The sequence below is a fragment of the Pseudophryne corroboree genome, chromosome 5 (genome assembly GCF_028390025.1).
Source record: "Pseudophryne corroboree isolate aPseCor3 chromosome 5, aPseCor3.hap2, whole genome shotgun sequence".
Lineage (NCBI taxonomy): Eukaryota > Metazoa > Chordata > Amphibia > Anura > Myobatrachidae > Pseudophryne > Pseudophryne corroboree.
In genome coordinates, this window is record NC_086448.1 from 202,792,997 (window position 1) to 202,815,199 (window position 22,203).

Genomic DNA, 22,203 nt, shown 5'->3' on the forward strand with positions numbered 1-22,203 from the left:
GAATACACAATTACCAATGTATTCGTTATTGGATTAAACAGGCAATTACGAATGTATTGTTTACAGTGTCAAACTGTCCACCCCATGTCTACTGATAAAATAAAAAGATAACTATAGGCTAAAAAAGTTAATTCATTGTCATTTCAGTAAAAATATTTGTATGTTATGCACTGTATTATGGAACTATTGCTATATGAAAACATGAACCTAGTGTACTTTACAGAACCCATCTTAAAAAAAAACCTACTAAACAATACTATCTGGGACCAATTTCTGATTACCATGGCTATGTGCGCTCCCGATTTTACCGCTATTCAACTGGAACAAAATTGGCAGCGATCATTTTGTTCTTTTAAAACCCACAGGAAATATTAGAAAACAGCCAAAGTAGTAGTGGTTAACATTACAGATATATGTTACTGTCCCATACAAAAATATCTTTTAGATTGTAAACTTGCATGAGCAGGGCCTTCTTTCCTCATGTGCCTTTCCTTTTCTTACTTACACAATCTTATACTCCATACTCCCTTTGACGGCACCTAACCCCGGGTTTTCTATACCTGTCCTATATTGTCTTAAACTGTAAGTGCTGTTTTCTTGTTTGCTCATTTGATTATGTACTGTGTAATGGGTGCTGCGGATCCCTTGTGGCGCCATATAAATAAAGGATAATAATAATAATAATAATAATAATAATAATTTGGAGCTCTTAATAGCTTTTAAATGGCTGATTTTTCTATTTTTTTCACTGTTAAAAATGATAGCAATTTTTTAAGTACATAAATGCTCTATTTTTGAGTGTGTATAAAAACACATGTAAGTTGATGTTTTTTAGTCAATTTAAGCCAATTAAAAAAAAAAAGTGAAAACACACCTGTAACTCCCACCTACCATGTTAAAATGCACCTGTGTTTTTATGTTCCATCCATAAATTACCAAATATACCTGTCCCCCATTTTTTAAACCATTATTCTGCACTTTGCAGGATTTCAACAAAATAATAACGTGTAATTATTACCCAAATTAAGCTAATTAAAAACGTCTACTTGCCTAATGCATCATTAGGAGGGGGTGTCCCAGGCTTTTGGAACATAGGGGGTCATTTCGAGTTGATTGCTCGCAAGCAGTTTTTAGCAGCCATGCAAATGCATAGTCGCCGCCCACGGGGGAGTGTATTTTCGCTTTGCAGAATTGCAAACGCCTGTGCAGCAGAGTGCCTGCAAACACATTTTGTGCAAAACAAGACCAGCCCTGTAGTTACTTATCCTGACGCGGTAAGGACGTCAGATACCCGCCCAGCAAACGGTCGGCTACGCCTGCGTTTTTCCTACCACTCCCAGAAAACGGTCAGTTGACACCCAGAAACGCCCTCTTCCTGTCAATCTACTTGCGAACGGCTGTGCGACTGAAAGTGTCGCTAGAACCTGTGCAAAACCACAATGCTCTTTGTACCTGTACGTCGCGTGTGCGCATTGCGGTGCATACGCATGCGCAGATGAGCCGGTTTTTTCACTGATCACTACGCAGCAAACAACGGCAGCTAGCGATCAACTCGGAATTACCCCCATAGTCCCAACATTTTTACCATAAAATAGCTAGTCTCCCTGACATCGCACTTGCTCGAAAGCCTCGTTAAGTCCTATAAAAATTGCCACAGCTAAAATGCTTCCCCTTCCCAATTAACAAAAAATCCTTGTGTTGTGGTAATAAAAATGTACGCAGGCAACTGGATATGTATCTATGACTGCACAAACACTGTATCTGGGTACGTTTCTTGGAGGGAAAGAAGTACACTAGGATTCTCTGAATGTTGCACGGAAAGAGTAAAATTATGTGAAATGGAGATTGCAATTAAGTTTATTTTCTCACTTAAGGGTATATTCAATTCCTGTCGGAATGCCCAACAGGTCGAAAAAACTGCACTTTTCACTGTTTAGGTCGAATTTCCATTCGCCCTATTGAATGTAAGTGCTGTTTATTCGACCTGTCGTAAATTCCGACACTGTCGAAAAACAGGTGGATCGGCGAATTCGCCGCCAATCCACCTGTTTTGTCGAATTTGCAGGCGTTTTCGACCATTTTTTGTCCTGTTTTTGCCAATGCCAATTCGACCTTAAAAAAAGTCGGATTGGCATGGGCGAAAACGGGACAAAAAAACTTCAAAAACGTCCGTAAATTTAATAAAGAGCTGTCGAATCCTCTCCGTCAGAGAGGATCCGACAGGAATTGAATATACGCTTTAAGCTTGGCAAACTGAACACTTGAATCTCTCTCATTGGTTCCCAGCCAATGTTAAATTAATATAATAAATTTAAAAAAATGAAGAAACAAATATCTGTATGAATGAATTAATGCAAATGACAGCTTCTCCAACCTAATTTTAAAAGTGTTCCCCTTTGACCCTGTCGATCCTTGTGATCTAGTGTATTGTGACACACCAGTTGAAAATCAATATCTAAGGGCTCAATCCAATTACCAGCGAGTTCATCACGGATGTGCGTAAATGTGGCTGCATGCCGCACTTACGGTACTGTCAGACCCGTCAGACAACGTACATAAATCCACGGTGTGGCGGACGAATTGTGGTGCAGTTGCTGGCGCTTACATGCCGCTACAACGGCAACTCACTCCCTTTGCGGTTAATTGGATTTGTATTTATTGGTTAATGTAATATTACATTATGCACCCAGCTTGCTATACTCGATGGCGCCCTTGGCTTCCTTATTATCAACATTTTAAATAAAATATAAAAACACCAAAGAACATTTACGCAGAGGTTAACTGTAACAGCCCCAATGTACGGGTTTATTCTAGCTGATCCCAGGACTCAGTACACCATGAGCAGGAGACATAGACTAAATACAATACGTCTCTTAGACCTGATCATATGCACTTAAAAAAATAAAAACCATAAAAATCACATTAAGATCAAGTTTTAAATAACAGCCTTTTCCAAGTATAAGGAAATCACACCTATAAGATGATATAAGCGCCTGCTCAATAAATGACGTACACAAAATATTAAAATATGCCAGGTTATTTCAGGGCAATAAAATGTATGATAAAAAAATTTTCTTTTCCATTTTGAATAAACTTACATGATTTTCTGTTGGGAGCTTTTAGGGGTTGGGTCAGCACCACAGGTTTTTTTAGTGCAAATCTCCTGCAGTTGAAAAGAGAAAGCAGATGAAAAACAATGAAATTCAACATCTCCATTAGAGGATTAGGAATTTTTATGAAACACATATTGTAACTACTCCTGTTATTTTTTTATTTTTATTTTGTAAAGACCCTTGGCACAAAAATCAAAAACGAAAGCACAATCTAATCTCTCTAGGCTTCGATAAAAATAAAACCAGCAGCTCAGTTTTTTTTGTCATTTATTTTTTTTTTTTACTTTATTCTCTTTTTGTAACTTGTCCAAAAAATGTTACAATACTTATTCCTGTAGAGTACATCAATGAAGACTGCGATACTCGTGTGCTATTTTCCATATGATCTAATTCCAATCTGGACCAGAACTAGTCCTATCATTTTCTGTCATTATTATTTTTTTGGCCAGACAGGCGAGGACGTCTGAAATATTTCTGAAAAGGATTTTTAAGTTCATTTTGGGATGGTCGTGACCCCTGATATTTACCATATAAAATGGTAAACTACCGACAGTATGGAGATACGCAACACAACTTATTGCAATTCAAGGCAGAGGAATGGAGGACGATGGAGAAAGTAAGTTGCATAGCTAACCTCTCCTGGAATTGTTTTGAAGGGATCAATCCTGCTCTGGGATTGGCATCACCTTCGTGTTTGGCCTGCCACCAAGTTGCATCATCCTGGCTCATGATCTGAAGTATATCTCCCTTTCTGAATGAAAGCCCGGCTTCTTTACAAGGAATAGCTTTATCCTCATTAGGATAGTAATCAAAGAGGGCTTTAACAAACATCTGCAAGAGAAAAGAATCATGCACCTGATACCACAAATCATTACAGCTTTAAAATATACTTTGCAAATGTAAGAAAAACTATTATAAGATTTTGGGGGAAATGTAATGATCGACAATTTGTCCAAATCGCCTTTTTGCAGCGGGATTTAAAGCAACGATTTATTTAAAAGCAAAACCAGGCTGCTTTGCCACTTTAACAAATGACGCTTTAAGTGCTACAGCAAAAACTGCCAAACGTTGGCAATTTGGGAAAGTCGCTAATTATTACGGTGTATTAGTCATTGATCTTCATAATAAAGTATATTTTGCATTCACAGACCCAAACATGCTTTCTGTCAAACACACTTTTGTGGTGTCAAAAGGGTGGCGCTTGTTTATTCCGTATGGTCAGACCGAGGCAGAACTAGAAATTTGAGCTGCTCATAGCAAAAACTTATAGGAGATTAACAAAGTTTCTAGGGCCACTCCCCCTCCCTTACCCAAACGACCTGGCCACTGCCTATTTGCTGTAACAGCTCTTCAATGCACTTTCTGGACACAGCAGAAGGGAAACTAGAATTCCCATAATTCTGTGCAGAAGTAATCCCTAGCTGAGATGGCAATCACACAACAGGGAGCTTGTTAACCGCGGTGACACCATAGATGGTAGCAGTGACCAGAAGAGCTTGGAGAAGTTTCATGGGGCCCAGCTAATGAAAAAAAAACAAAAACAAAAAAAACAACTTTCAGAATTCTGGAACCCATTGCTAAGTGATAAAATTAGGACCAATGGATTACCTTGCCGTCATTGTTCGGTGATTCATCTTTGATACTAGGTATTAATTTAAATGTAATTGCACCTTGGGATTGTGCCTGGAAAATTTGAAGAGAAGCGTTGTTAGAGATGTAAATACTTCTATACAGGACCAAAGTGGCAAATAAATGCATAAAAAACACACAGTACAGCAAATAACCATACTTGTTTCTGACCAACACAACCCAAGTGATGAAATACACTATGTCTAAATGAACTATACTGATATACTGTACAGTAGAGTTAGTGTCCCACAACTGTAGCTGTGGTGGTCACTGGGTGTGTTTATATATGTGCTGTGACTGATACCCCTTTTCCACTAGCTTTTGAAATATGGGTAAATGCGCGGGGCCGCGCATTTACCCATGTTTTTTTCTAGTGGAAAAGTTCCCCCCTGCAAATTCCCGGATCAAGTGATCCTGGATTCCTACCTGGGTAGCTTGCCGGGTTGAACACGTGTTCAACCCGGTAAGCTGTGTAGTGTGAACGGGAGCCGTGTCGATGCGACACGGCTCCCGTTCACAGTGTATCATGTGATCTCCCAGCGCCGCCCCTGCCGCGTCAGCAGCAGCGTCACCAACCCGCCAATAAGCCGGGTTGGTGAGCGCTGTGGGAAAGGGGCCTGTAGCATGGGGTCGCAGACGTGTCAGGCTCCCGGCTGCAATGTAAACTGTGACATTAGTCAAGGATTCCCTTCATCGAAGACAGAGAAATAAATACATACACAAATTACTTAAGAGGGCACTGGATCACCAAGTGTGGATAGTAGGGTGCATCAAATGCCCCGACATTCGGAATGCTTGCTGTCCCTATTCTTAAAATGTACCTTTTTAGCATAGAAACAACTTTGCTAATTTTTTTTGATATACAATTTGACTTAGGTGGTCCACCTCCACACCCAAAAATTGTCTGCATCTTGGTAGGGAACAGCATGAAGCCTCATGGGCCTATTGTGGTTGTTCCCATCCAAATCACAAATCATTAATCAAATCATTATTTCTTTTTCAGATAAAATAAATAGAAATTTATAGAAATAAAATAATAATAATAATAATAATAATAATAAAAAAAATTGAAATTAATAGAAATCTTTAATCTTCAGGGGGATGGTGGGCCACATAAATATCATCTCAGATTCTTCAAAATTGGTATGCAATATATCCTTAACAATTCTAAAAAATGTAGCATGGGGACAAATCATTTTTCTTACTTTTAAAAATTCATGGTGCGTTTGATGCACCCTAGTGGATAGTACAGCATGTATAAGCCGTTGCAACATCTGGCATGCAGCACCAATGTTCATAAGTTACTCAACACTAATCTGGCTGATTTTATAACCCTGACATAATGCTACACAAGTGTAAATACATGGCCAGCAGTAATGCATTAAGCAATTAATTTTAGTTGTGACAACTTAACCTTGCAGAAATTCACGTGTCATCAATGGTGGTGGCCATTTTGTAGGCTAAATATGAGTTCACTAGGAGGCAGTATCCAAAATAAATAACTACAATGTGATGGTGACCTGTCATTTTAAATGCTGAAAACACTGTACAGTGGGGGTAATTCCAAGTTGACCGCAGCAAGAAATTTTGTAGCAGTTGGGCAAAACCATGTGCACAGCAGGGGGGGCAGATGTAACATGTGCAGAGAGAGTTAGATTTGGGTGTGGTGTGTTCAATCTGCAATCTAAATTGCAGTGTAAAAATAAAGCAGCCAGTATTTACCCTGCACAGAAACAAAATAACCTACCCAAATCTAACTCTCTCTGCAAATGTTATATCTGCCCCCCCCCCCCCCCCCCCCCCCACCTGCAGTGCACATGGTTTTGCCCAACTGCTGAAAACTCTCCTGCTGCGATCAACTTGGAATTACCCCCAGTATGTAGTACTAATTTAGGTGGAAAATTAACATAAGATAAAAAGCAGATTAAAATGTCATAAAAATTAAAATAAGAGCTAAAAAAATGTAAATGTGACCCTGGATATGTAAACTTGACAGACGGCGTCAGGGCCTTTCTTTTCTAACTTTTTGTGGTAAAAGAATAGGACTGGAATTACCCTAATAAGTGTCTTTTTGTCTCCTAATATACAACAAACAACAGGAGCTACTCCATTATTGAAAAGCGTTAAAATAAAATTGGTAGACTGTGTCATATCAAGTTGGCCAGATTTTCTTCTACATATGATGAATCCACCATGTACTGTATACAAATATGTAATACTTTGTTTGTTTTTTTACCAAGATATGTATGATTTCTTCTGGTTTCTTATCCTCCACACTTATCCCATTGACCTCCCTCAGCTCATCACCAACATGGATGAGACCTAGAGAAATAAAAGACACAGTAAGATAAAATAGTAACTTTACAAAATACATAACAAATGTAATCAGAAGCCTATGTGATCAAGTTGTGGTTTGGTACAGGTTGAGTATCCTATATCCAAATATTCCGAAATACGGAATATTCCAAAATACGGAATTTTTTTGATGAGAGAGAGATAGAGAAACCTTTGTTTTCTGATGTCTCAATGTACACAAACTTTGTTTAATGCACAAAGTTATTAAAAATATTGGCTAAAATGACCTTCAGGCTGTGTGTATAAGGTGTATATGAAACATAAATGCATTCTATGCTTAGACTTAGGTCCCATCGCCATGATATCTCATTATGGTATGTAATTATTCCAAAATACGGAAAAATCCGATATCCAAAATACTCCTGGTCCCAAGCATTTTGGATAAGGAATACTCAACATGTACTGACACGTTAAGATCACAGCCTGGGTGCACAAACCTATGACTGGCACTTCTTAAACATTTATTAATGAGATTAACGCTTTAGTACACACACAAACATATAATCTAAACATATACACACACATATAAGTGCACATTTTACCGCTTCTGTCAGCTGCTCCTCCTCGCATTATCCTGGCCACAACAATAGCTCCTGTACTCTCATCTTTCTTAATTGTTGCACCCTAAAACCAGATTAAAATATACAATTATTAAAAAAAAACAGAACTCTGAAAGACAAAAGAAACCATGTGAAATACAATAAGAAAGTAACACTGCCTTCTAAGTACATAGTTTAGATTTGTATTTTTTATTTAATGTATCAGTATGTAGACAACTACAAATTTTTACATACTGTATTATGCTGATAATTTACTCCTATTGTAATAGTCATGTACAAAATCTTCAGGTGTTTACAGTATGTTGAGACTTTGACAAACTAAGCCATGTAAACTAAAAATAATGTCGATGAATATTTTGCCAGAGTCTGACATGCTACATACATTTCTGCACCTCTAAGTAAATGCTCAACCTTCACAGAAGATGATTTCTGGGATGGATAGGGAACATTAACAATATGTTCATAAGGAACAAGAACCCTGATGATGCTATTGCATTGTCCCCATTATCACCGCACATGTGACGTCACTCTCTTGTGCCTGACACAGAACTGGAAGCGCACTGAACATTAAAAAAAACAAAAAAAAAGTAAAAATTGTGTATTTACACCCATAAGTATAAGTAACATAAGGTGAGTGCAGGTCTACAGTAGGAACATATGTGTAACCAGTAGTAAATTGTCAGCCTTGTCCCACGCTGATTCTCATTGGTTCTGTTCAGACTAACATGCGCAGATGGGTTGTTATTAGGCTTAAAGTTGTTTAGTTTGAAGAAAGGGATATATCTCAGTGGCCTTAATATTAATAGCTTAGGTAATTAAATAAATAAGTTATTATTGTGCTATAACCATGTATGGAGCAATACTGTCCCCTACCACTAAATAAAGTAGAGCATAAATATATGGATGCTATATAGTTTATATACATTCTGGGGATACGTCACCTCTAATCTCAACGGAATAAAAAGCTGTCATATGAAACATAATTTGGCCTTTGTAACTGGAGCAGATATGGATGGATGGTGTCCAGTATCCACGTTTATCAATCTAGGTGCCTGATTAGGACAGAAAGACTACCGAGGGATCGCTGAACTGTAAACCTTAGCTAAGTATATCCTTGTAATCTTTATCTGCTTCTCTCTCTCTCTCTATATATAGATATATATACATATATATACACATATACTACATGTCGGCCTAGAGTGAATCTATTTGAAGTCTATGCATCTTTTGCTGAGCTGTGCACCGTGGCCATTTGCCATTATCCGAATTGGAGTGCCTGCTATGTGCTATGTGGAGTGCCTGCTATATAGATTTTATATATATATATATATATATATATATATATAAAAGGAACAATGTGTCCGGCACTCCTGTAATGTAAGTTACCTTCACCCGGTGCCCTCGCGATAAACAGGATGCAGGCAGGCGACGGCGCGGCACTCAAGGCTTGAGGAAGAAAACAGTGGGCGACAACCAGGTCTGCAACAACGTTTTAATCTTAATGGATTTTCATCAGGTTACAATCAACAATACAAAACATCCTACCTTATATCCACCACCAACACCATGTGGACATGACGTCCGTACCGGCGTCCCACACATGCCGCCGCGGTCCGATGCCGTCATCACGCACCTCTCCGTCAGTCAGCACGGGAACCCCCGGCCGCAGCGTCACGTCATGACGTCATCGCGCATATGCGCGTTGCACGCCCCCATCACCATAACAACCGGACAGTGACAAATGAAGCTATGTAGAAAAGAAAGACAAATGCATAATACCAATGCGAATGTGAGGAAATATCATATCAAGATACATAGAAAAACCTATGTGTAACAATAAATCCAAAGAGAACAGTAATGCCATATCACCATTAGTAGGTGACCCTCTTATAAAGTTCAACTCTTATTATTAATCAGCAGTGAGGCATTACACTTATCAAGTAGCAAGTTACAATTGATCACATGATTATTTACAACATTGCTCCTAAAGTTAATTTGTCATTAAGCCCTTTGGGTGCCATGACACCCAGCCGGATAATCCACTCAGTTTCCTTCTTAATCAACAGTGCCCCTCTATCACCGCCTCTCTTAGATACCGGAACATGATCAATCATCCGGTATCTGAGGCTGGCTAAAGTATGACGTGCCTCCAAAAAATGCCTCGCGACTGGTCGCTGCTGCCACTTTCTAACGCTAATTTGATGCTGGAGCGGTGTACCGCCATCCGTTCTTTAAATTTTCGTTGAGTCTTTCCGATATATGAAAGTCCACAAGGACATATAATCTGGTACACAACGTAGCTACTATTACACGTCAGATGATCCCTGATGTTATACCTCTTACCACTATTAGGGTGAAAGAAAGTGTCACCCGGAATTAAATACTTACACGTAGTGCATGGACATCCAGTACACCCTCTGGCTACCATTATGGAATCATCAATGACCTCTGAACGCGTTCTAGAGATATCGTTTTTTACTAAAATATCTTTCAAATTTTTGGAACGAGTATAGCATGGCATTAGATCTTTATCGTTAAATGGAAGTTCCTTGTCAGATTTAACGATCCCCCAAAGATTTTTAGAGATCCTATTGATGTTGCGTGAGCAGGTACTAAACTTGCTAACCCAAGGTATTTTCTGGGGCTTTTTATCTTTATCTGTCTTAATCAGTAACTTCTTTCTATCAATATCCAACACTTTATTCTTAATGCCAAGCAACTGGTCGCGGTCATAACCACGCTATCGAAATTTCTCTACCAGGTATACTAGCTGTAAAATTGCAGAAGCCCTACTGCTATTAATTCTCCAAATTCTTAGCATTTGGGAATAAGGTAAACCCAACTTCAGACTCACAGGGTGACAACTATTGTAATGGAGTAACGTGTTTCTGTCGGTGGGTTTAGAGTAAACAGTGGTACTTAACTCTCCATCGTGCAATGTAATCAATACATCTAGAAACGATAATGACATTTGACTCATAGTCACCGTGAATTTTACCACTGAATCAGAAGAATTGTGTTTCTCGATGTAATGCATCAGTTCATCTTTACTGCCTGTCCATATCATCAACAGGTCATCGATGAACCGTGTGTAAAAAATAATTTTATCAGCTATGTTAGGATCAACAAAAAAGATCTGCTTTTCGGTTTTAAACATGTACAGGTTAGCGAGTGCCGGAGCCACTGATGACCCCATCGCACACCCGCTAACCTGTAGATAATAGTTGTTATCAAAAAGGAAATAATTCATACTTAAAATCAGCTTTAATAATTTACAAATCACAACTTGCTGTTCAGTGGCAAAATCACTGTGTATTTTCAAATACTCCTTAACTGCTAATATCCCGTCATTATGAGGAATGACGTTCTATAGACTAACCACGTCCATAGAGACCAACCATGCACCATGTGGAATCTGCTTGACTTTATCTAATTTATTAAGTAGCATGGTGGTATCAAGCAGAAAGTGTTCTTGACTTTGCACAATAGGTTGAAAAATAGAGTCCAGATAGATCGCTGTGGGTTGCAATAACGAGTCCCTGGCGGACACAATTGGACGTCCTGGAGGGGGTGTGAGCCCCTTGTGAACCTTCGGTAAGGTATACAGAACAGGAGTCTTGGGAAAATCAGGAAGTAACAATGGAAAGATTTCAGGTTTTCCAAAAGGTGGAGAAAGTAGATTCTCCTCCCAATTGGAGAGTAACCCGCACCAGGATATAACTGTCCTGATAGTTTATATGCTTGGGGTACCTTTATATTAAATAATACCACTATCACAATTAAGTGAATGAATCGTGGGACATTTTAAAGGTAATTATAGGTGCTACCAACTGATTTAGGTCAAGGAATAAAGTCAAATCCCCAAACAATGGAAAGATATCTTCATTAATAAGGTCCACCTCTAGGGCTTCTAGCAGGACCTTCTTCAGTTCTGTTTTGAACTGAGCAGTTGGATCTTGCAATAATTTTTTGTATACTCCCTTATCCCCCAGCTGCCGAAGAATTTCTTTCTTATAGTCTTCACGATCTTAGTAAAAAACGATATCTCTAGAACGCGTTCAGAGGTCATTGATGATTCCATAATGGTAGCCAGAGGGTGTACTAGATGTCCATGCACTACGTGTAAGTATTTAATTCCGGGTGACACTTTCTTGCACCCTAATAGTGGTAAGAGGTATAACATCAGGGATCATCTGACGTGTAATAGTAGCTACGTTGTGTACCAGATTATATGTCCTTGTGGACTTTCATATATCGGAAAGACACAACGAAAATTTAAAGAACAGATGGCGGTACACCGCTCCAGCATCAAATTAGCGTTAGAAAGTGGCAGCAGCGACCAACCGGTCGCGAGGCATTTTTTGGAGGCACGTCATACTTTAGCCAGCCTCAGATACCGGATGATTGATCATGTTCCGGTATCTAAGAGAGGCGGTGATAGAGGGGCACTGTTGATTAAGAAGGAAACTGAGTGGATTATCCGGCTGGGTGTCATGGCACCCAAAGGGCTTAATGACAAATTAACTTTAGGAGCAATGTTGTAAATAATCATGTGATCAATTGTAACTTGCTACTTGATAAGTGTAATGCCTCACTGCTGATTAATAATAAGAGTTGAACTTTATAAGAGGGTCACCTACTAATGGTGATATGGCATTACTGTTCTCTTTGGATTTATTGTTACACATAGGTTTTTCTATGTATCTTGATATGATATTTCCTCACATTCGCATTGGTATTATGCATTTGTCTTTCTTTTCTACATAGCTTCATTTGTCACTGTCCGGTTGTTATGGTGATGGGGGCGTGCAACGCGCATATGCGCGATGACGTCATGACGTGACGCTGCGGCCGGGGGTTCCCGTGCTGACTGACGGAGAGGTGCGTGATGACGGCATCGGACCGCGGCGGCATGTGTGGGACGCCGGTACGGACGTCATGTCCACATGGTGTTGGTGGTGGATATAAGGTAGGATGTTTTGTATTGTTGATTGTAACCTGATGAAAATCCATTAAGATTGAAACGTTGTTGCAGACCTGGTTGTCGCCCATTGTTTTCTTCCTCAAGCCTTGAGTGCCGCGCCGTCGCCTGCCTATATATATATATATATATATATATATATAAACATATACACACACATACATACATAGGGATGACAAAATTAAATCGCCCCCCTCAACTCCAAGGACTTGTTGTAGGCATCTATCCGTGGAGACTATAATGTTGGATGAGTAGGCCCAGTTTGCCATCTGAATTCCTCTTTCAAGGTACATTGAAGAGTTGAAGGGGGGGGCACGCAGGGTAAGGGGATTATCTCCGTCCAGAGACTACAGGCACACTGTTTGTGGTAACCCTAGATGCCGGCTGCACTACCTCTTGTGTATGTATATAAATAATAAACAAGAACTAAACAAACAAAGCATCAGTAAAACAGCAATTAATTATGAAAGTGTGTATTGGCTTTGGAGCATACTTGCCTACTTTTGAAAAAGCATTTCAAGGAGATATGAAAGTAGCACCTATCAACACGGATGTATAATTCTACATCTGAGAGGCGTATCATAAACATGACTAACATCCAAATATAAATGAGCCCCAAAGTTATTAAGATCTACTTGATGAAGAAAAGACACTGATATTTTGCAGGATTTGTTTGTGTATTGTGTTTTACAAGAGGTCCCATATACTGTAAGGGGCCACGAGATGCATTTAAAACGCATGTAGCCATAGGGATCATTGGGGCAGATGTATTAACCTGGAGAAGGCATAAGGAAGTGATAAACCAGTGATATGTGTAAGGTGATAAAGGCACCAGCCAATCAGAACCTAACTGTTAATTTACATATTGGAGCTGATTGGCTGGTGCCTTTATCACCTTGCACATATCACTGGTTTATCACTTCCTTATGTCTTCTCCAGGTTAATACATCTGCCCCATTGTGCCTTATAACCAATGTAGGGAAGTGGCACTGATGTTCCCATTTGAATGTATGTACAGTATCTCTGATTTCTTTTTCCCCTTAAGAATGTAACAGCTATATAATGGTAGTAAGAAGCAATCAGGGAGATTGATGGACTATTCAGGGAGTCAGGGAGATTGCTGCTATTTCAGGGAGTCTCCTGCAGAATGAGGGAGGGTAGACAACTACGGTAGAGATGAATATACGATCAGCCAAACAGAAGCGGACAACTAGTGTTGGCAATTGTCATTGCCTCTAGTGTATTAGTGCCTGCCCTAAGGCCCCCCCAAATTATACATTGTCTGAGGAGTAACTGATTTTGCTGCCAGTGTCTGTAACGCCTATTGTAGACTTCCCCTTCCCTCCCCAAACCCGCCTCCCTGTCACAGTCTCCGTGGGCATGTGTACAGCTGATTTGTCTATTTGACACTTTAACAAACTGGAGTAAGTCTAATGCTCCATCATCCCCTTAATTTCCAGATGTACAGTACATGATCCTGGAACCAGAATATACCACTGTTATACCCATTTTACATTCGCAGGCTCGGGTCATTCCCGGGAATGTGTCCCGGGATATTTCCCTTGACACATTCCCGGGAATGACCCTTTTACATTAGCGTCACCGACCCGGCATATTGCCGGGTCGGTGACGTCACCGCTGACTCTACCGGAGGCGGTGCTTGGAGATAATCTTCTCCAAGCACTGCCTCCTCCTATGCAGAGAATGGGTGCCGGGTCGCCTTGACCCGGTATACCCGTTCACACTGCACAGCTTCCCGGGATGGTCCCGGATTCAACCCTGGTCGAGACCTGGGTTGAAATCCCGGGATGCTCGTCCCGGGAAATTGTAAGTGTACCCTTTTACAAAAATCCCGGGATGATGCGCGTTCACGTGCAAAATCCCGGGATAAAATTGTCAGTGTAAAAGGGGTATTAGAAGACACACAGCAGTGTATAACGTAATCTATACAAAGCGGCGTCGATAAATATTTACAAAGAGCCTTTTCATACTGGCTCTACTGTACTTGTAAGCTTAGTTGCCATTTAAAGTCTGCAGCTAAATAGTAAAAAAAAAAATGCACAGAAACTGGAAGAGAAAAGGTCCAATGTCCACTATTTAAATAGTGACTGCAACCAAGAGATCTATTTCAGCCTAGGCTGTCACTGTGAGACAGATTCCATTTGAGTAGAACCGTTAAAAATGTGCAAAAAGCATAGAATAAAAGAACCCATGCTGTTTTCAGTCATTTTTCCAAAAACATGCCTGATGTTTTCCGTGTTTTCCTTCCTCTGGCGAAGAAGCATAATTACAGTGATGAATTATCAGAGAAGTCCTGTGCTGGATTTACACATTAGGAATAAAAAAAATCCACATAACCCTTTAACACAAAACTTCTCTTTGCGTGGTCTCTTGCATAGACAACATTTAACTATACCCTAGAGCTCCAACAACCCTCAGTAAATAGCGAAGCCAGTTTCTTGCTGTCCAGTGCCAGAGATGTCTATCTAGAGACAAGCTCTCACTGTGAGTCACAGAGACACTGCATTTTCCCTCTGTGTACATTACATTGCCCGGAGAAAGTGACTTTGCAGACATCGCTTCTCACTTCCTCCTGACACAAACAAATATGCTGCATAACACGTATAACATTTCCAGGATATTCGTTCGGCAGTAAATAAGTGCAGGTATTAACCGGACGATATTTGCTTAACACCTTCCTAGCCGGATTTTGAACAGTGCAATGCATTGAGCGGCTGGAGGATGAAGAGGAAATACACTTACATCGGGAACATCATACTCTTGATTTTGCACTTCACATTTTCCAGATATCCCAGTGCAAATATCATCTTTCTGCTGATGATTATCCAGAGCAGAGAGGGCTTTGGTCCTGGATTTGGAAGCACAATACACCTACTACACTCAACAGGGAACCTCCAGTCTTTTAAAATTACCATTATCAATCATGCAGTTGAATAGGTTACAAACAGGACACGGACACTTTACGACTCTGCTGACTAAATAATGCTGGAGAATTACAATATGACAATAGATCTATGTACCTTGTGTCTATGTGGCATAAGACATTATGCAGGCAGATGTATAATCATCAAGGTGGATGTGCCAGGAAAACAGAGAATCAGAAGTTGAAGCAGAGAGGGAGACACAGATATCCTAATATGTGGACAGGGGGCAAGTATCTAGGAAATGGGTAAATTTGAAGAGGCTGCCTATTACGACACTGGAAGCGGAGCAGGAATGATGAAAGAGGTGATTAGACTGGTGGTGAAGCGCATGGCATAAACACAATAGGGAATTGGAATACCATAAAATGAAGGGAGGGGTTTCTAAACATGTGGAAATGGAAAGGATGCAGCCACCCCATGACAGAGCAGGACAACCAGTTGGACCATACTTTTCTACTCTACCAGCATGTGCTCCTGAGTTTCAGGGAGCTTTCCCAGACTCCTGAGAAAGAAGACCAGACTAGGGATGGGTATCAGAAACCAATGTTTGGCGCCAATCAATGCTTCTTCCATCCGATGATGGGACTGCGATGGTTGCCACCTCTCTTTTCGATGGCTGCTGACGTTGCTCCTGCTGTGTACACCAGTGAGGAGTGTCAGTAGCAGAGCTCCATTGCATATGCACAAACTCCAAATGTCCTCTTAACATGCGCACAGCATACCAACCAATGGTCTACATACCATTGCAATGCATGCTGCAATGGCGGAAACGCCGCCATTGTTTGATGACTCCCTTCTGATGTCCATCCCTTGACCAATCTCTGAGATCCAAGAGCTCGATGATATGATTATGGGCATCAAGCCACCCCCACCTCCGACTGGGGCCTCCTTCCAAATATCTCCCTGTCTCCTAAGTGAAACTTTAGCTAGTATGAGCTGGATGCTCTCTGTGCACACTGACAAGCTAAATTGGGGAAACAATATGTATTTTGCTATTATCCCTGTGATATGTATTTTGCTATTATCCCTTTAAAACCTTTTCCAGCGCCTTTAAGCTGAAAACACTGCAGGTGGATGTTTTTTCTCTGGTGGTCTTTCATTAGGCTGCACTGACAAACGCGGAACCTGCTCCACTGCTTTTGCATACTTGCTTCTTTACTACCAACTGTACTGCTTCCTTACCTAGCCTTTGGTGAACGGACTTGGCAGTATCAAAAAACTGAACACTAATTGTGGCGGTTGTACAGAACTACCACCACATATCCCACAAGGGCACACTTTTTTTTGTCATTCTTTGGCTAACTTTTACTTGGGAGAATCAGAGAACCTTCCTATTGGACACCTTCAGCGATATACTGCCAATTAGTGTGCAAACTGCAAAGAGTTATGGATGATGCAATTAGTCATAGAGTTTATTTATTTAAAAGAAAACAACTGTGCATATATTTTACAGGAGTTAGTCCTGTAGTCACGTATTGGAGGAGGAAGTTTTTTAAAAGTTAATGTGTCTGTATTATTTAAGAAAAACTAAGGGTTAAAGCTAGTAACTATTAGACAACAGCGATAGAGAACACATCCCAATTGATCGTGTCTGTGTGTTACTAAACATTAAGCTTAAACAGAAAGTTTAGGATTTGGTGATTCACCAAACGTTACAATAAAGTGAAATATAATCCCATTTGTAACAAGTAAAAACATAACTCAGGCAAACACAATTCTGCAGCAGTAATGATAGACCCACAGAGTTATTATTACATATCTCACCAGCGGCTCTCTGTTTTTAACTAGCCGGATAATTTTCACTGAGTCTTCATCATCATCAATGTCATCTGGCATGGGAGGGAGCACTGGGTCATAGCTTTTCTGAGCCACCGTGTCATGTACTGTGAGTAAGGCCTGAAAGAAAGGATACACTTAAATAGAAAACAACTCAAACATATTCCATTGAAATGCAGAAGTAATGTGAATTGCAATTTGCTTACTACATGACACTGTATACTGTCAAATAATCTATGTAACATTGATGTCTCGTTAGGAAACAAAAAAGACTTACATCTGATCTTTCATTGCACTAAAGCCAGCCACACACTGGGGTCTATTCAGCAAGAAAGACGATATTGCACCGATCATTATCGGGAAATATCGACACGAAAAAAAAAGTGTTAACACTTTTATATCATGTTATTCAGCATTAAACTTCACAGAAACAGCGGTTGCGGCAACAGCTGTTCCTGCGAAGTTCTAGAAGGCTTTGTTTTTGGAAATCTGAAAAGAAAACCTTCTGGTTTTCGTTCTGCGCACGTTCAGTCATGCGAACAATGCGAATAGTCTTCTAGTCGCATTGTTAAGTCTGCAGTGTAACAAGTGCCAATTGATAGCCCATAGCCTGCAGGGGCTGATGGAAAAAATTCCCTCTGTCCCTGCATTTTTGGTATAATTAAAGATTTTTTTTTATAGAACGCTATTCTGGCATGGCGTTATATAAAGTAAAGATATTTCAGGAAGTGTAACGTGTTTATGCTTGCTGAATAGCATAACATGTTAAACCACAGTAGAGATCAATGAAATGATCCCTACTGTGCGATATTCAGCGAGATGGGGATGAATGGAGAAGATAACTGTGTTATATTCTCAGTTAACCGTTTGCTGAAAAGAGGGGTTGCGTTAAAAATGCGGAAATACTCCTTTCTGCATTTTTAATGTGTAAATCAACGTCCTGAATAGACCCAACTGACCTCTATTCTTCCTGGCCAACAACAGTTCTGTCTGGTTAAGGTTCGGTGTAACTAGTTCCGTGTATGTACAATAAATACAATCGTACAACGCTTGAAAATGGCAGAAAAGTGGTTGAAAGCGGTTGATGAGATTATCAAACATCTTCCATTGTCCAGCTCGTACATCTGACAAGTTCATGAGGATAACAGTTTATCGTGCCCATAGATCGGTCTGCGCGTGGCGGCATGGCTATGGTTACATTATTCAGACCCTTGTTACTTTTTTGGTCATATTGTCTGTAAAATCTTGCACTGCGTGCCCATCATTACAATACTTGCACACAGGCAGATTGCCCAACATTACAATACTTGTACGCAGGCAGTTTGCCCAACATTATAATACGTGTACACAGGCAGTTTGCCCTACATTATAATACGTGTACACAGGCAGTTTGCCCTACATTATAATACGTGTACACAGGCAGTTTGCCCAACATTATAATACTTGTACACAGGCAGTTTTCCCTACATTATAATACTTGTACACAGGCAGATTGCCAAACATTACAATACTTGTACACAGGCAGTTTGCCCAACATTACAATACTTGTACACAGGCAGTTTGCCCAACATTACAATACTTGTACACAGGCAGTTTGCCCAACATTATAATACTTGTACACAGGCAGATTGCCCAACATTATAATACTTGTACACAGGCAGTTTGCCCAACATTATAATACTTGTACACAGGCAGATTGCCCAACATTATAATACTTGTACACAGGCAGAATGTCCAATATTATAATACAGGTGGTCTGGAGACGGTAGCGCCACCTTCTTGGACAATGCGTTAAAGCCTTGTCCACCCTGGGCGAGGATTCCTACCGTACCCTGTCCTGTGCAGGGAAAGGATACGCCATAAGAATCCTCTTGGGAATCTACAGTTTTTTGTCTGGAGTTTCCCAAGCTTTTTCAAATAACGCGTTCAGTTCATGAGATGGGGGAAAGGTTACCTCAGGTTTCTTTTCCTTAAACATGCATATCCTCTGTGATATGTAAAACATCTTTTATTGCAATAATCATATAATGAATACTTTTGGTTACCCTTGGGTGTAACCTCGCATCATCGTAGTCGAAACTGTAGTCAGAATCCGTGTCGGTATCAGTGTCTGCTAATTGGGACAGCGGACGTTTTTGAGACCCTGAAGGGCCCTGTGACACAGTCAAAGCCATTGATTGACTCCCTGTTTTATCCCTGGACTCTGTTTTGTCCAATCTCTTATGTAATAAAGCCACATTTGCATTTAAAACATTCCACATATCCAACCAATCAGGTGTCGGCGTTGCAGACGGAGACACCACAATCATCTGCTCCACCTCCTCCTTAGATGAGCCTTCCGCTTCAGACATGCCGACACACACGTACCGAAACTCCCACACAGTCAGGGATATATCTAGCATAATCAAGCGCTGATCCAAAAACTTGAGTACCCACACCAGGATGGGATTTCAAATAAGTCTTATAGTAAATTTGTTTGGAATATTTGGATACTTACCTTTTTACTTGCATATGGACTTCATTATGGACAACTGTTTTTGATGCTCTAGCACCCTCTGGTTTTTTTTATATATATATATATATATATATATATATATATATCCAAACAGCCCATCTCCAAATGCAGGTCCCAGACAGTGATTTTCTCGCTCACACCGCATCTAATTTGCATTAATAGAACATCTGGAAGGGACAGAACTACTGTGATATATTACACTGATCAACACTGATGTGCAACATTTGTCTGTGTCCAAATGAGTCTGAATCTGTATATGAAATGCTACAATGCAGCGGACGCAGCTTTTTCTCACACCAAGTTCCATTGTTCTTAATTTGCGACTTTGTACAGATGTGCCCCGCTTTGTTGTTGCTGCATATAGCAGTTTACCGTAGCGGGACAGTGATGCAGCAACAGCGCGGCACGCCACACTTGTTCACATCCCTGAAGTGAATGGGAGGCGGACACATGCACACGCCAGCTCTCATTCAAATATATGGCATAAAGCGAGTGTGCGATCACATGCGCCCGCTATGCCGTGGCATCCTTGCTACGAGTAAAAGAACACCTCTGTATGTACTGTATTCGTTTATAACTAATAAACATCTCTAGTATACTAAGCGGTGATTTGCTGCATCTGCGATGCAAATAAAATGCAAAATGTAAAGAAAAAGCATGCTACACCTGTCGGAGAAGCTCAATCTCGCTGGTCACCTCGCACCGTACGGCATATTAACGCTAAGGGTCATCAGTATATTTCTATGCCAATACATGCTTTTCATGAAGAGGAAAACAGAGGTTATGCTGAGAGCACAGCACATATTCTACTGTATATAATAAGCCTCTGCAATTTCAAGCGGAATCACACATACTGTATTACATATTTTCCAGAGTCTACTATCTTTAAACTAAATATATTTAATTAGACTTTGACTGAAAAAAAAAATTACAAGGAAAAAATGAATATAGACAAAACAGTAAGTGTCTATTAAAGCAACACCAGACGAAAGTAATTTAAGGCACTGTCTGAGGAACAAGAAATTGTCATGATTTAATTAAGGCCATTCTCCAGCACAGTGATGAACTTCAGTAAAGTATTTTTTTTTCCATTCTATGTAAGTTTGTTTTAAATTAAATGAGGTGTTCATTTCAAAATGACATTTATGGTTCGAACTATATTTAGTATATACATAGTTCTACCATTTAACAATAGTCCCAGACTAAGGGGGACATTTACTAAGCAGTGATAAAAGCGGAGAAGTGAGCCAGTGGAGAAGTGGCCCCATCAACCAATCAGCAGCTCTGAATGATTTTATAGTATGCAAATTATAGATGTTACTTCAGTGCTGATTGGTTGCCATGGGCAACTTCTCCACTGGCTCACTTCTATGCTCTTATCACTGCTTAGTAAATGTCCCCCTATGTCTCTTAATCGGCAACCTGCCAGTGTGCCACTACAAGCAAATGCCTCTGAACAGTGTCATTCTACCCAGATCTATGGGCAGTAACCTATCACTGGGCTTCCACCATTTTTCTATGTCTACTTACTATCACTGGGTTTCCACCATTATCCTGCACCTGCTTAACATCACTGGGCTTTCACCATTTCCCTACACCAACTTACAATTACTGGGCTTCCACCATTTTCCTGCACCTACTTACTATCACTGGGTTCCCACCATTTTACTACTCCTACTTACTATTACTGGGCTTCCACCATTTTCCTGCACCTACTTACTATCACTGGGTTCCCACCATTATCCTGCACCTACTTACTATCACGGGCCTTCCACCATTTTCCTGCACCTACTTACTATCACTGGGCTTCCACCATTTTCCTGCACCTACTTACTATCACTGGGCTTCCACCATTTTCCTGCACCTACTTACTATCACTGGGTTCCCACCATTATCCTGCACCTACTTACTATCACGGGCCTTCCACCATTTTCCTGCACCTACTTACTATCACTGGGCTTCCACCATTTTCCTGCACCTGCTTACTATCACTGGGTTCCCACCATTATCCTGAACCTACTTACTATCACTGGCCTTCCACCATTTTCCTGCACCTACTTAGCATGCTCTGTGTTTCTCTCACCATGCTACAATCATCTTATAACTGTAAGCTTTAACAGTCCCATCTCTGTGGGACAGGCACAACTTACAAACCATAAAAGGGGGGTGTAGTATGGTATGCTGGCGGTCGGGCTCCCGGCAGCCAGCATACCGGCGCCGGGAGCCCGACCGCCGGCATACCGACAGTGTGGCGAGCGCAAATGAGCCCCTTGCGGGCTCGCTGCGCTCGCCACGCTGCGGGCACGGTGGCGCGCTACCCGCACCACAC

General features: G+C 40.6%; 1 protein-coding gene across 4 annotated transcripts in view; it reads right to left on the minus strand.

Moving 5' to 3' along the window:
- The window catches only part of MPP7 (MAGUK p55 scaffold protein 7), a 681,636-nt gene that overhangs the window by 175,285 nt on the left and 484,148 nt on the right, over window positions 1–22,203 (minus strand). For all 4 annotated transcript variants that reach the window (XM_063922017.1, XM_063922018.1, XM_063922019.1 and 1 more), the window contains 6 exons: window positions 17,348–17,479; window positions 7,640–7,721; window positions 6,979–7,064; window positions 4,722–4,796; window positions 3,748–3,944; window positions 3,099–3,163 (listed from right to left, as the gene is read on the minus strand). In XM_063922017.1, coding sequence (XP_063778087.1) covers window positions 3,099–3,163; window positions 3,748–3,944; window positions 4,722–4,796; window positions 6,979–7,064; window positions 7,640–7,721; window positions 17,348–17,479 — 637 coding nt within the window. The remainder of the gene's footprint in view (window positions 1–3,098; window positions 3,164–3,747; window positions 3,945–4,721; window positions 4,797–6,978; window positions 7,065–7,639; window positions 7,722–17,347; window positions 17,480–22,203) is intronic.